At 42.3% G+C, this 16,667-nt stretch overlaps 1 protein-coding gene across 1 annotated transcript; it reads left to right on the top strand.

Annotated features, from left to right (window-relative positions):
• Window positions 1–4,161: 4,161 nt before the first annotated feature.
• On the top strand, window positions 4,162–16,079 carry CWC25 (CWC25 spliceosome associated protein homolog; the record flags this gene model as incomplete). Its single annotated transcript, XM_079327813.1, is given in 11 exon segments — window positions 4,162–4,252; window positions 5,550–5,722; window positions 7,260–7,490; window positions 9,311–9,372; window positions 9,375–9,379; window positions 10,434–10,558; window positions 10,685–10,739; window positions 12,493–12,839; window positions 13,829–13,915; window positions 15,297–15,458; window positions 15,965–16,079. Coding segments are annotated over 11 exon segments (1,380 nt in total). The 5' UTR covers window positions 4,162–4,234.
• Window positions 16,080–16,667: the final 588 nt, after the last annotated feature.

Raw genomic sequence — 16,667 nt, 5'->3', positions numbered from 1 at the left:
CAGGGCTGGGAAATGGAATGAAAGGAATCCCATGTGCTGAATTTCATCCCACTGAACTCCCTGCACCTTCAACAGGGACCCTGGGGTGCACAGAGCTGAGGAAAGGGATCCAACCCACAGAGAGAAAAACTTCCCTCTTTCCCAAGAAATATTTTGAATTTTCCCAGGAGCAGGAGCTGCCAGGGGGTATAGCTCAGTGGTAGAGCATTTGACTGCAGATCAAGAGGTCCCTGGTTCAACTCCAGGTGCCCCCTCTCTTTTTTTTTCCTCCTTCCACTTTCCTTTTGCCAAAAATTTTGCCACAGGAAAAATCCCTGGAGAGCTCAGAGCTTGTGCTGGTTCTGAGCTGCAGCAGCCAAAGAACAGAGTGGGAAATTTTTGGGGTTGTGCTCTCACCTCTCACTGTCTGTGTGTGTTTTTCTGCCTTTAATTCTCTATAATCATCACCAGGATTCCTCATTTTTATTACAATTTATCACCTTGAACTCCCTGTACCTTTATCAGGCACTCCCTGGGCTGCACACAAAAGGAATCCAATCCCAGAAACACAAATATTGACTTTTTCCCAATAAATATTTTTTTTTAGATTTCCCTGGTGCAGGTGTTCAGCTTCAGCTGCTCCCTCTTTTCCTGCTCCTCCCTGGGGATTTTGGGGAGTTTGATCACTGGGGAAATGTCAGAAACTCCACAGAGACTGGGAGGAGCTGGGGAGGAACTGGGCCAAACTGGGAGGGCAAGGACTCAGTGGCTGCTGCTGGAGCCAATTCCTCAGGGACAGAGAGCTCAGGAATTTGGGAAAAACATCATGAAAATATTTTATTTTATTTTATTTTTATTTTATTTTATTTTATTTTATTTTATTTTATTTTATTTTATTTTATTTTATTTTATTTTATTTTATTTTATTTTATTTTATTTTTATTTTATTTTATTTTTATTTTATTCTATTTTATTTTTATTTTATTTTATTTTATTCAGCAGTCCCAGGGGGTATAGCTCAGTGGCAGAGCATTTGACTGCAGATCAAGAGGTCCCTGGTTCAACTCCAGGTGCCCCCTCTCTTTTATTTTTTTCCTCCTTCCACTTTCTTTTTGCCAAAATCCTTCCCAAAAAGAAGCTGGAGAGCTCTGGTTGGATTTTGGGAGTTTGTTCTGAACCCTCATTGCTGGCTGGGAGTTTCATTTCCAAAATATTTGGGCTCTGACTGGGGAAAGTTCAAGGATTGTGTTCTGTCTGAAACCATTTTTTGCCTCTTGTTTCCCTCTGTAGTAACCTCCCCCTAATTTTCTTTTTTTTCCCAATTTTCTCCTCATTTTCATACCTCATTTGTGGCATTTTACACCTTCCACGGGCACAGGGTGCACAGGGAGCTGCCAATTAATGGAATCCAATCCATGGGCAGAAAAACTCATCACTTTGCAAATAAATATTTTTATATTTCCCTGTTTTATTCCCAAGTTGGGGGTATAGCTCAGTGGCAGAGCATTTGACTGCAGATCAAGAGGTCCCTGGTTCAACTCCAGGTGCCCCCTCTCTTTTCCATAAAAAATGAAGATTATTCCTTCTTTTTTATACCCCCAAAAAGTTTTTTGGGTTGTGCTCTCAGCTCTGACTGTCTGTGTGTGGTTTTTTGCCTTTAATTCTCTGTAATCATCACCAAAAATTCACATTTTTTACCATCATTTATCACCTTGAACTCCCTGTACCTTTATCAGGCACTCCCTGGGCTGCACAGGAAAGGAATCCAATGCCAGAAACACAAATATTGACTTTTTCCCAAGAAATATTTTGAATTTTCCAAGGTGCAGGGGGTATAGCTCAGTGGCAGAGCATTTGACTGCAGATCAAGAGGTCCCTGGTTCAACTCCAGGTGCCCCCTCTCTTTTTTCTCTTTTTTTTCTCTTTTTCCCAAATTTTTCATGGGAATTTCCTGTGGGATGAGGGTTGTGCTGGGCAGGAATGTGAGGTGGAAGCACCTGGAGAAGTGCAGGGTTTCACCTTGCCCTGATTTTATTTTTCTATAACCACCATTTCCCAGAATTTCTCCCAATTCCAATAATTTCTCACATTGAACTCCCTGCACAGCTTCTCAAATGAAAGATCCCACAGAGAGAAAAACCAGGAGTCTCTAAAAATAAATCTAAATTTATCAGGGGGTATAGCTCAGTGGCAGAGCATTTGACTGCAGATCAAGAGGTCCCTGGTTCAACTCCAGGTGCCCCCTCTCTTTTCCATAAAAAATGAAGATTATTCCTTCTTTTTTATACCCCCAAAAAGTTTTTTGGGTTGTGCTCTCAGCTCTGACTGTCTGTGTGTGGTTTTTTGCCTTTAATTCTCTGTAGTCATCACCAAAATTCACATTTTTTACCATCATTTATCACCTTGAACTCCCTGTACCTTTATCAGGCACTCCCTGGGCTGCAGAGGAAAGGAATCCAATGCCAGAAACACAAATATTGACTTTTTCCCAAGAAATATTTTGAAGTTTCCCAGCTGCAGGGGGTATAGCTCAGTGGCAGAGCATTTGACTGCAGATCAAGAGGTCCCTGGTTCAACTCCAGGTGCCCCCTCTCTTTTTTTCTCTTTTTGCTGCTTTTTCTCCTTTTTTTTTTTCCACAAATCCCTCAGACACAGCCCATGGAGAGCCTCTCTTACCCCTCGGAGGTGTTGGGAATCACTTGGTGTTTTTTTGGCAAGTCTGAACTCTCATTTTGCCCCTCTGCTCTCTGAGCTCTGCAGGGTCACACAAACTCAACAGCTGCCACTCGAGTTTTTCCTGTTGGAGTAATTACACTTCATTTAAGGAGATAATTCAGTGTATAATGTGTTTCTAGGAGTCTGAGCTGTTCCCTCCAGGCTCTGACGCCCAAACCAGCCCGGCTGGGTGGATGCCATGACTCCAAATCATCTTCTGGCTACCCCGGGGCTCGAACCCGTGACCTGCGGCCCCGCAGGCGGCGGCGCTGCCCCTGAGCCACGCCCCGGGCGCGCGGATGGGGGCGGGGCGGGGGGCGCTGGGCCGCGGTGGCGCGGGGGCAACGCTGCGGGCTGGGGAGCGCGAGGTCACGGGTTCGAACCCGGCCTGGAACCGCCGGGGAGCGCTGGGCTTGTCCTGGGAGATCATGGGATTCAAACTGGGAGATCACTGCTGGTATACTGGGAAATCACGGGGTCCAAACTGGGAGATAACTGCTGGTATACTGGGAGATCACAGGATCCAAACTGGGAGATCACTGCTGGTATACTGGGAAATCATGGGGTCCAAACTGGGAGATAACTGTTGGTATACTGGGAGATCATGGGGTCCAAACTGGGAGATCACTGCTGGTATACTGGGAAATCATGGGGTCCAAACTGGGAGATCACTGCTGGTATACTAGGAAATCACAGGATCCAAACTGGGAGATAATTGCTGGTATACTGGGAGATCACGGGGTCCAAACTGGGAGATAATTGCTCTTATCCTGGAGGATCACAGGATTCAAAATGGGAAATCACTGTTGGTATACTGGGAGATCATGGGGTCCAAACTGGGAGATAACTACTGGTATACTGGGAAATCACAGGATCCAAACTGGGAGATCACTGCTGGTATACTGGGAGATCCCAGGATCCAAACTGGGAGATGAGTGCTGCTATCCCGGTAGATCCCAGGCTCCAAACTGGGAGATCCCAGGCTCCAAACTGGGAGATGACAGGACCCAAACTGGGAGATGACAGGACCCAAACTGGGAGATGACAGGACCCAAACTGGGAGATCCCAGGACCCAAACTGGGAGATGACAGGACCCAAACTGGGAGATGACAGGACCCAAACTGGGAGATGAGTGCTGCTATCCCGGTAGATCCCAGGCTCCATCCCGACAGGTTTCCCGCCCCAGCAGATCCCCCCAGCTCCCCCAGCCGGCTCCGCCCGGCCCGGGCTCTCACTCGCCACTTCGGCTCCACAGCTCCGAGCCCTTGCCAAGGGGTGGGAATGGATGAACTCTGGGGTCCCTTCCCACCCACGAACGGAACGCAAACCCCCCCCCCCCAGGCCCGGTACTGAGGGTTCTTTCTCTCCCTCCTCCTCCCGCACCGCTCGCACTGCGCGCCGCCATCTTCCCCATCGCCTCACAGCGCGCCGGAAGTGACGCAGGAGGGAAACGACGCGCGGAAACACAAGAGGCGGCGCGCTGTGACGTATTTCCTGTCCCGGTAGCGGCGGCGGGGGCGCGTTCGATCGGTGGCCGCGATGGGGGGAGGAGACCTGGTGAGGGGAAATGAGGGGGAATGGGGGAGAGACCTGGTGAGGGGAAATGAGGGGGAATGAGGGAGAGACCTGGTGAGGGGAAATGAGGGGGAATGGGGGAGAGACCTGGTGAGGGGAACCGGGGGACTGTGAGGGGATCCGGGGGACTGAGGGGGAATGGGGGAACAGGGGGAGCTGTGAGGGGAATGGGGAAATTGGGGAGGCTGAGGGGGGGTCAGAGGGGCTGAGGGGACCCGGAGGGGCTCTGAGGATTCGGGGGGTCTGGGGGTAATTGGGGGGTGAGCCTGAGGGGTTGGGGCGGTGACAGGGAAGGAACTGAGGGGAGACTCAGCGGGCAGGGGGGGCTGAAGGGATTGGGGGGCTCTGAGGGGGGTTGAGGGGTCGGGAGGGGCTGAGAGGGGCCCGGTGGTGCTGAGGGGCTGCCGGGCAGTGCTGGGTCTGGTCCCGGTGCCGATCCCGGTTCTGATCCCGGTGCCGGTCCTGGTGCCGGTGCTGGTTCTGATCCGGTGCCGATCCCGGTGCCGATCCCGGTGCTGGTCCTGGTGCCAGTCCTGGTGCCGGTGCTGGTTCTGATCCGGTGCCGATCCCGGTTCTGATCCCGGTGCCAGTCTCAGTGCTGATGTCGGTTCTGATCCGGGTACCAATGCCAGTTCTGATCCTGGTGCCGATGCCAATGCCAATCCCGGTTCTGCTCCCGGGGCCAATCCTGGTGCCAATCCCGGTTCTGATCCCGGGGAAAATCCTGGTGCCAATCCCGGTTCTGATCCTGGTGCCAATCCCGGTTCTGATGCCGGTTCTGATCCCGGCACCGCTCCCGGTTCTGATGCTGGTTCTGCTCTCGGTTCTGATCCCGGCGCCACTCCCGGTGCCGATCCCTGTTCTGCTCCCGGTTCTGATCCGCGCCAGTCCCAGTGCTGATCCCGGTTCTGATCCGGTTCTGCTCCTTTTCTGATCCGGTGCTGCTCCCGGTTCTGATCCGGTTCTGCTCCGGTTCTGATCCAGTTCTGCTCCCGGTTCTGCTCCGGTTCTGACCTGGCGCTGCTCCCGGTTCTGCTCCGGTTCTGGCCCGGTTCTGCTCCCGGTTCTGCTCTGGTTCTGCTCCCGGTTCTGCTCCGGTTGTGACCCGGCGCTGCTCCCGGTTCTGCTCCGGTTGTGACCCGGTTCTGCTCCGGTTGTGACCCGGTTCTGCTCCGGTTGTGACCCGGCGCTGCTCCCGGTTCTGCTCCGGTTGTGACCCGGTTCTGCTCCGGTTGTGACCCGGTTCTGCTCCGGTTGTGACCCGGCTCCTGTCCCGCAGAACCTGAAGAAGAGCTGGCACCCGCAGACGCTGCGCAATGTGGAGAAGGTGTGGAAGGCGGAGCAGAAGCACGAGGCCGAGAGGAGGAAGATCGAGGAGCTGCAGCGGGAGCTGCAGGAGGAGCGAGCGCGGGAGGAGATGCAGCGCTACGCTGAGGACATGGGCACCGTGCGGTGAGAGGGGAGGGGACAGGGGACAGGGGAGGGGACAGGGGACAGAGCAGGGGACAGGGGACAGAGCAGGGGACAGAGCAGGGGACAGGACAGGGGACAGGGGACAGGGCATGGGACAGTGCAGGGGACAGGGGAGGGGACAGGGCAGGGGACAGGGGAGGGGACAGTGCAGGGGACAGGGCATGGGACAGTGCAGGGGACAGGGGAGGGGACAGGACAGGGGACAGAGCAGGGCAGGGGACAGCACAGGGGACAGGGCAGGGTGACAGAACAGGGTGACAGGGGACAGAGCAGTGTATAGAACAGGGGTGACACGGGACAGGACAGGGGATAGAACAGGGAACAAAGCAGGGTGACAGGAGACAGAACAGGGGTGACATGGGGACAGAACAGGGACAGAACAGGGGACAGCACAGGGGATGGTCCATCCATCCATCCATCATCCATCCATCCATCCATCATCCATCCATCCATCATCCATCCATCATCCATCATCCATCATCCATCCATCCATCCAGCATCATCCATCATCCATCATCCATCATCATCATCCATCCATCATCCAATCCATCATCCATCCATCCATCATCCATCCACCATCCATCCACTCCATCCTCCATCATCCATCATCCATCCTCATCCATCATCCATCACATCCATCATCATCCATCATCCATCCATCACATCCCATCCACCATCATCCATCCATCCATCCATCATCCATCCATCCATCCATCCATCATCATCCATCCATCCATCATCACCATCCATCCATCCATCCATCCATCATCCATCCATCATCCATCCATCATCATCCATCCATCCATCATCCATCCATCATCCATCCCATCCATCATCCATCCATCATCCATCCATCACCATCCATCAGTTCATCCATCCATCCATCATCATCATCCTCCATCAGCCATCCATCATCCATCATCCATCATCCATCATCCCATCCACCATCATCCATCCATCATCCATCCATCCATCCATCCATCATCCATCATCCATCATCATCCATCCATCATCCATCCATCCATCCATCCATCATCCATCCATCCATCATCCATCCATCATCATCCATCATCCATCATCCATCCATCATCATCCATCATCCATCATCCATCCTTCATCCATCCATCCATCATCCATCCATCCATCCATCCATCCATCCATCCATCCATCCATCCATCCATCATCCATCTATCCATCATCCATCATCCATCATCCATCATCCATCCATCCATCATCCATCATCCATCCATCCATCCATCATCCATCCATCCATCATCCATCCATCAATCCATCCATCCATCCATCCATCCATCCATCCATCCATCCATCATCCATCCATCCATCCATCCATCCATCCATCCATCCATCCATCCATCCATCCATCCATCCATCATCCATCATCCATCCATCCATCCATCCATCATCCATCCATCATCCCTCCATCCCTCTGATCCCATATTCCCCAAACCATCCACAAATCCCTCCTCAATCCCATTTTTGGTGTTTTTTCCCCCAGGAAACGTGAGGAGAAGCTGGAGTGGATGTACCAGGGCCCAGGGGGGATGGTCAGCAGGGATGAGTACCTGCTGGGACGCCCTGTGGACAAACTGATCCTGGCCCAGCTTGGGGACAAGGACTCTGCTGGCCCTGGGGACACGGGGCTGCTGCCAGGCTCCAGCCTGGCCAGGGCCACCTCGGGGCTGGACTTGGCCACCAAGATCAGGGAGGACCCTCTGTTCATCATCAGGTGGGTGGGACACGGGGGGACAGGGCTGGGGTGACATTTACTGGGAGGAGTGAAGGATGGATGGTATTTAAATATTAAATATGGAATTGAAATATTAAATGTGAATGTAAATATAGATGTGAATGTAAATATAAATATAAATGTGAATATGAACGTGAATGTGAATGTAAATATAAATATTAATGTGAATATAAACGTGAATGTGAATCTAAGTATGAATGAATGTGAATATAAATGTAAATATAGATGTGAATGTGAATGTAAATATAAATATAAATGTGAATGTGAATATAAAGGTAAATATAGATGTAAATGTAAGTATAAATGTAAATATAGATGTGAATGTGAATATAAACGTGAATGTGAATCTAAATCTAAATCTAAATATGAATGTGAATATAAATGTAAATATAGATGTAAATGTATGTATAAATGTAAATATAGATGTGAATGTAAATATAAATATAAATGTGAATATAAACGTGAATGTGAATCTAAATCTAAATATGAATGTGAATATAAATGTAAATATAGATGTAAATGTAAATATAAATGTAAATATAGATGTAAATATTAATGTGAATATAAATATAAATGTAGATATAAATGTCAATGTAAGTATAGATGTAAGCATAGATGTAAATATAAATGTAAATTTATATATAAATATAAATGCAAATATAGATATATAGATATAAATATAGATATGAATGTAAATATGAATATAAATGTAGATATAAATGTCAATGTAAATATAGATATAAATGTAAATATAAATATAAATATAGATTTAAATATAAATGTAAATATAAATATACATGTAGATAGGGATGTAAATATAAATGTAGATATAGATATAAATGTAAATATAAATATAAATGTAGATATAAATGTCAATGTAAATATAGATATAAATGTAAATGTAAATATAAATATAAATGTAAGTTTATATATAAATATAAATGTAAATATAAATATACATGTAGATAGGGATGTAAATATAAATGTAGATATAGATATAAATGTAAATATAAATATAGATACAGATAGAAATGCAAATGTAAATACAGATATAAATTTAAATATACATATAAATATAAATGTAAGTGTAAGTATAAATGTCAACATAAATATAAATTTTCATAAATTTCAATATTTTCATAAAGATATTTTTGCAGTTTTATAAATGTATTTATTTATGTATTTATTTATAAATGTATTTATGGTTTTATATCATTTAATTTTGTATTTATAAATATCTTTTATAAAGATGTTTATATTTTATACAGTTATTTTCCTTTTTTCAATACTTTTGGTATTTTTTATAAATTCATTAATTTGCATTTTATGACAATATTTCTTTCCATTTCTTAGGTATGATTATTGCATTTAAATATAAAATTTTCATAAATTTATTTATTTATATTTTAAAATATTATTTATTTATTTCCATTTTTCTAAGGATATTTCTTTACATTTCATAATTATGTTTAATGCACTTGAAATTCTCATAAATTTATTTATTTAGTTACATTTTAAAAATGATATTTATTCATATATTTCCATTTTTATAGGGATATTTCTTTACATTTCATAATATGTTGCATTTTAGATTTAAATTTTCAATGAATTTATTCATTTATTTCCATTTTATAATTTAATTAACTTATTTATTTCCATTTTAATAAGATATTTCTTTAGAAACAAATCTTGTACTCTTAAAAGAGGCAGAAAAGAGGAAATTCCTCCTCAATTTACTAAATTCACATTTCTCTTTTTTTTTTTTTTTCCCACTCTTGATTTTTATTTTTATTCTTTAGGAAGAGGGAGGAAGAAAAGAAAAGAGAAGTTTTGAACAACCCAGTGAAAATGAAGAAAATCAAAGCCTGGTAGGTGGGAAAAATCAGAAAAATTAAAAATTTAATAAAAAAAATCAGAATTTATTGGTCAGGATGAGGAGCTGAAATTTTCTGAAATTTATAAATGGCTTGAAATTTTTAGAAATATCTACATTTTAAATAGCACCTAAATTAATACCTGAATTTTATAAATATCTTTTATCAAGATAATTCTCTTGTAAACAATGCAGGGATATTTTTTACACCTTGAAGTAGGAAAAATTCTGCAAATCTCTTGAAATTTATAAATGTAGCATTTTCTAAATGTTCTAAAATTTAAATTTAAATTATGTAATAAATACTGGAACATACAATATAATAATATAATGTATATAATATATTGTAATATCATTTTGTTACATTGTATTATATTATTATTTTATATATTATAAATTATGCATTTATATTATTATTTATTATATTAGTAACTGTATATTATATTATTAGCAATATATTAATGTATTAGTATATTATATTGTAATATAATGTATATTGTATAATGTTGTATTATATTATATTATATTATATTATATTATATTATATTATATTATATTATATTATATTATATTATATTATATTATATTATATTATAATTTTATTGTATTTTATTGTATTATATTTTATTCTATTGTATTGTATAGTATTGTATTTTACTATTATATTATATTGTATATTATTATTATATTATATTATTATTATATTATATTATATTATATTCCATTATATTATATTATATTATATTATATTCCATTATATTATTAAACATAAATTACACTTAAAATTAATTAATTTTAATCTATTAGTAAATAAATAAATTATAATAATTTAATTACACTTCTGATAAATAAATTATAATTTATATTAATATTACAATAAATAAATCCCACTCAAAATTAAATTCATTTAAATCACAATTTCTACCAACACCTCCACCTTTTCCCATTCCTTCCAAATAAATTTTTTTTTTTTTTTCCCTCTGATTTTTTTCTACTCTTTCCTCTGCCATCCTGAGGGAAATTTATTTATTTTTTTTTTTCATTTGCAGCTTCAGAACAGTTTGGATAAAAAGGAGAAAAAGAAGAAAAAGGAGAAGAAGAAGAAACACAAAAAGCATCGACGACGAAACTCCAGCAGCTCCAGCAGCAGCTCTGAGGAGGAGAGAGGCAGGAAGTGAGATCTGATTTCATTCATTCATTAACTAATTAATGCCTTTCATTACATATTTCAACATTAAGGTGTGATAGAAGGTTAAAAAATTGATTTATTCTCTGATTTGTTTGGGGTTTTTTTTTTTAGGTCACAGAAAAAAGTGGAGGCTGCTCCTGCCAAAATCCCAGGATATGGATTGCAGGTACACAGTTCATATTCAATCTGAGCCTGAAAATTCCAATTATTCACAGCTCAGCAGGAGTGCTGCTCACAATTCAGGATAAGGTTTGTTGATTATCCATGGAATTATGGGATGGAATTGGGAAGGGACAGCAAAACCCAACCTGGGCCAGGCTGCTCCTCCCAAAATCCCAGGATGTGGTTACAGGGAAATGCAGGAATTTGGGAATTACAGGATTATGAGTGGGACAGGATGATGAATAAATTTGTGGGTTCAGTTTGGAGTTTGAATTTATTTTGCTTTCCAAGAATTGGTTGTGATGGTTTTGCCTTAAGGGAGTTTAGGAGCTGATCCTGGTTTAGCTGGGACTAAACCAGGTTTTATCAGGTTTTAATTTTATAATGTGTGTGGGATGGAAATGTTGAAATAGGATGGATGGGAATGTAGGAATGGGATGGGATGGGATGGGATGGGATGGGATGGGATGGGATGGGATGGGATGGGATGGGATGGGATGGGATGGGATGGAAATACAGGAATGGGATGGGATGGAAATACAGGAATGGGATGGAAATACAGGAATGGGATGGGATGGAAATACAGGAATGGGATGGGATGGGATGGAATGGGATGGGATGGAAATACAGGAATGAGATGGGATGGGATGGGATGGGATGGGATGGGATGGGATGGGATGGGATGGGATGGGATGGGATGGGATGGGATGGGATGGAAATACAGGAATGAGATGGGATGGGATGGGATGGGATGGGATGGGATGGGATGGGATGGGATGGGATGGGATGGGATGGGATGGGATGGGATGGGAATACAGAAATGGGATGGGATGGAAATGCAGGAATGGAATTAGAAAAGAATAGAATTAGAACAGAGACATAGAATAGACTAGAATAGGATAGGCATGGAATAGAATGGAATATATAATATATGATATGAGAGTTATATAATTAGATATGATAATATATATTATGCATTATAATATAATATGTATGACATAATAAGATACAATATGATACAATATCCTATCATATAACATGATAGATGGTATAATGCATGCTACAATATGACATGATATACTATGATTGATGCAGTCTGCTGTCACACCCATAACCTGTGTGCTCACTGTGTGTGTGATATGACATGATATGATATATGATATGATATGATATGATATGATATGATATGATATGATATGATACAGTACAATCTGTCCCATTCATGACCATGTGCTCCCTGTGTGTATGATATGATATGTGATATATGATATGCTATGATATGATATATATGATACAATCTGTCCCATCCATGACCAAGTGCTCCCTGTGTGTATGATATATGATATGATATGATATAGGATATGATATGTGATATATGATATGATATGATATGATATGATATGATATGATATGATATGATATAATACATGACCATGTGCTCCCTGTGTCTATGCCATGATATGATATATGATATGATATGATATATGATATGATATGATATGATACAATACATGACCATGTGCTCCCTGTGTCTATGATATGATATATTTATATATCATATGATATATGCTATTATATGATATGATACAATACAATTGGTCCCATCCAAGACCATGTGCTCCCTGTGTGTATGATATGCTATGATATGATATGTGATATATGCTATGATATGATATGATATAGGATATGATATGTGATATATGATATGATATGATGCAATCTGTCCCATCCATGATCATTTGTTCCCTGTGTTGCAGGTCAGGGACCCCCAGCAGAGCCGCTCCCGCAGCCCCCAGGGCCACCAGGGCCACCAGGGCCACCAAAGCCACCAGGGCCACCAGAGCCACCAGGGCCACCAAAGCCACCAGGGCCACCAGAGCCACCAGAGCCACCAGGGCCACCAGGGCCACCAGAGCCACCAGGGCCACCAAAGCCACCAGAGCCACCAGAGCCACCAAAGCCACCAGAGCCACCAGGGCCACCAGAGCCACCAGAGCCACCAGGGCCACCAGAGCCACCAAAGCCACCAGAGCCACCAGGGCCACCAGAGCCACCAGAGCCACCAGGGCCACCAGAGCCACTCCAGCAGGAGCCACAGCAGGCAGTGAGTGGGGCTGGGGAGTCCCACACCATTCCTCACCCCATTCCTGCTTGTCTAAATTCATTTTAAAATTTCTTTTCCACACTCATGTCTAGAATTCTGGTTTTGTGCTCTCACCAGTTTGTTTTCACACTCAGTTCTAAAGCTTTGGCTCTTTAAGGCACTTGAAAAATACTTTACTCCTTTAAAACAAAGATTTCTACTTTATATCTCTGCAATTAATAATATTTCTACTTCCTTAAAAGCAAAGCTTGCACCTCTATTCCATCTCTGTGTGGCTTAATGGATTTTAATTCTTCTAAAGGTTTTTAATTTAATTCTTGCTTTCTGTTCTCTCTCTGAAAGAACCATAAATACATCTTTAGTTAAATTGCATTTATTTAATACAGGTAAAATGATAAAAACCAGGTAATTTGTTGATTGCTGATGGAATCTCAGTTCTCTTCAAACTGACCATTCAGAGCTAATTCAGTTAAATTTAAATTATCTTTGTTTAGTTTATTATCTTTAGTTAAATTGTCTTTGTTTAGTTTATTATCTTTAGTTAAATTGTCCTTATTTGATACAGATACAATTATAAAAACCAGGTAATTTGTTGATTGCTGATGGAATCTCAGTTCTCTTCAAACTGATCATTCAGAGCTAATTCAATGAAATTTAAATTGTCTTTAGTTAAATATATCTTCAGTTAAATTGTCTTTATTTAATATGAAATTATAAAGAAACAGGTAATCTATTGATTGCTGATGGAATCCAAATTCTCCTCAAACTGATCATTCAGAGCTGTTAAATTACCTTTATTTAATACAGATCAAATGATAAGAACAGGTGATTTATTGATTAAATAAATTCAGAGTTTATTCAGATTAGGATTTGTTTCTCAGTGCCAGGTGCCAGCCCTGCAGCAGTGGGAGACACCTGAGCCAGGGGGTGTTTGGGAATGGCATTTTTGGGGGGTTTTGGTGCTAATTTGGGCTGTTTTGGGGTTGCAGGCACAGCAGCAGGGAGGAGAAGAGCAGAGGCAGGAGCCCTTCCCCCAAAAGGAGCTTCAGGCACCAGCAGCCCTCAGGCTACACCAGGTCAGTGTCCTGTCCCTGTCCCTGTCCCTGTGCTGGGACAAACACCTGGGCACACCTGGGAGCCAGAATTCCCTCTGCTGGTGGAGTGGGGCAGGTGGAACAGCCAGGAAATCCCATGGGAGATCCATCCCATAAAAATCATATCCTACAGGAAATCAATGGCAAAGAAAATCCATCCCATAAAAATCATATCCTACAGAAAATCCATCCCATAAAAATCCCATCCTACAGAAAATCCATCCCATAAAAATCCCATCCCACAGAAAATCCATCCCATAAAAATCATATCCTACAGGAAATCAATGGCAAAGAAAATCCATCCCATAAAAATCCCATCCTACAGAAAATCCATCCCATAAAAATCATATCCTACAGGAAATCAATGGCAAAGAAAATCCATCCCATAAAAATCCCATCCTACAGAAAATCCATCCCATAAAAATCCCATCCCACAGAAAATCAATGGCAAAGAAAATCTATCCCATAAAAGTCCCATCCTACAGAAAATCCATCCCATAAAAATCATATCCTACAGGAAATCAATGGCAAAGAAAATCCATCCCAAAGAAAATCAATCCCAGAGAAAATCCCATCCCACAGAAAATCAATGGCACAGAAAAATCAATGACAGAGAAAATCAATGTCCAGAAAATCCCATCCCAAAGAAAATCAATCCCACAGAAAATCCCATCCCAGAGAAAAATCAATGGCACAGCAAATCAATCCTAGAGAAAATCAATCCCACAGAAAATACATTCCACAAAAGATCCATCCCACAGAAAAAAAATCCCACAGAAAACAAATCCCACAGAAAAAAAAATCCCACAGAAAAAAAAATCCCACAGAAAACAAATCCCACAGAAAAAACCAAAAAAATCCCACAGAAAACAAATCCCACAGAAAACAAATCCCACAGAAAAAAAATCCCACAGAAAAAAAATCCCACAGAAAAAAAATCCCACAGAAAAACAAATCCCACAGAAAAAACCAAAAAAATCCCACAGACAAATCCCACAGAGGGGCTGCCCTGGTGCTGCAGGGCAGGAATGGGAATCCTCTCTCCCCTGGAGTTTTAATTAGGAGATTCTGTTCCACCAGAAAAAAAAAAATAATAATAATCCTGACAGCATCATCTTGGATCAATTAAAACCAATAAGGAGATTATCAAATCCAAGAGTGAAAAAAAATAAAATCCTGCTGGGATGTGGGGAAGTGGGATATCCCAAAATGTCTCAGAAAGACAAAAATGAATTCAATCCCCCTGATCTGAGGGATCACCTTTAGTTAATCTAAACCTTTTCCAACCTCAACAATTCCACCCTAAAAAAAAAATGGGAGGTGTGGGGGCTGACAGAAAAAATCACTTTTTCCACCCAAACAGAAAACTCTCTCCTGAGGAACTGGAACGAAAGAGGCAGGAGATGGTGGAAAATGCCAAATGGAGGGAAGAGGAGAGAGCCAACAACCTGAGGAAGCACCGGAGGGAGGAGGAGCTGGAGAGGGAACTGGAGAAACTCGACACCAGGGATGGCAAATTCTTCCAGTGAGTCTTTTAGCACCTCCCTCACCCAGGGAAATCCAGTTTTTCTCAGTGCTTGGGGTGGTTCAGGTCATGGAATTGCTCATCTCTCCATTGTCCTGTTGTTCCCAAATTATTCCCCCCCTCAAGCTAAAAATTATTGATAATTGGGAGTCAGAGCCAAGCTGGGCATTGCTGATGTTTTGGGAGTGCTTTATATGCAGATATTTAGAAATTCTCAGGTTATGGGAGCTTACAGCAAATCCCTATGACTTTATGAGACTGGGATCTGTGACTTTAAAAACCCCTGACCTCTAATTAATTTATATAATAATAACAATAACAATCCCTTATTATAATTTCAATAACAATCCCTCATTCTCACGACAGCAAAAACCCCCAAATCACAAAATCCTGCAATGATTGAGATGGGAAAACACCTTAAATCCCATCCCAGGCAGGAATTACACCCCAATCTCCAATTCCTAACCCCAAATCTGCTTTCTCAGAGCTGTGATTTCTCCCTGTAGCCGTTTGAAACTGGAAAGTGCCTCCAGCTCCAGCCTGGAGGATCGAGTCAAGAGAAACATCCACTCCCTGCAGAGAACTCCTGCTGCCTTGGAAAAGAACTTTATGCAGAGGTGAAAACCAGCTCAGTGGACATTTGCTTACTGCAGGAATAATTCCAGCTCCCAGGGAAGTGCTGGATCTCAAGGCTGAGCCCTCACAGCCTTTGGGGGGTTTCTCCTCTGCCCACCCTGACTAATGTCACTTTTTTTTTATGCTGCTTCCTCCTGTGCCACAGCTGAAGGTTTATTTTTGTTAATCCTTAAAAAAATCCACAGCAGCAATTCCATGGGCAGAAGCACCCTGTCACGTTTTGCATCCACACCTCACAGTGTGCTGGTTTTTTTGCTGGCTCACAGATTTATTTTAATGATCTTTGACCCAAAAGAAGCAATTTCTGAGGGTGGGGAGGGGGAGGGGGGGAAAAGGAAATGAGCAGAACGTAGCTGAAACAGCAAATAATTCTCTGGGATTTTGTAATGTAAGTAATGTGTATATGTACAGCAGTGTAGATTTATTTTGCATTTTAATTAAGAAAGTTGGCTGTCGTTTGTTAAATGGCCTTTGTGGCTCTGGGGGGGTGGGAGGGGAGGGGTGGGGAGGCCGCAGGACGCGCCCCGGGGCTGGAGGGTCCTGGTTGTCCCCCGGTTGTCCCCCCGGTTGTCC

This window comes from Erithacus rubecula (assembly GCF_903797595.1).
Source record: "Erithacus rubecula genome assembly, chromosome: 27".
Lineage (NCBI taxonomy): Eukaryota > Metazoa > Chordata > Aves > Passeriformes > Muscicapidae > Erithacus > Erithacus rubecula.
This window is presented reverse-complemented; position numbering and strand designations above follow the sequence as displayed.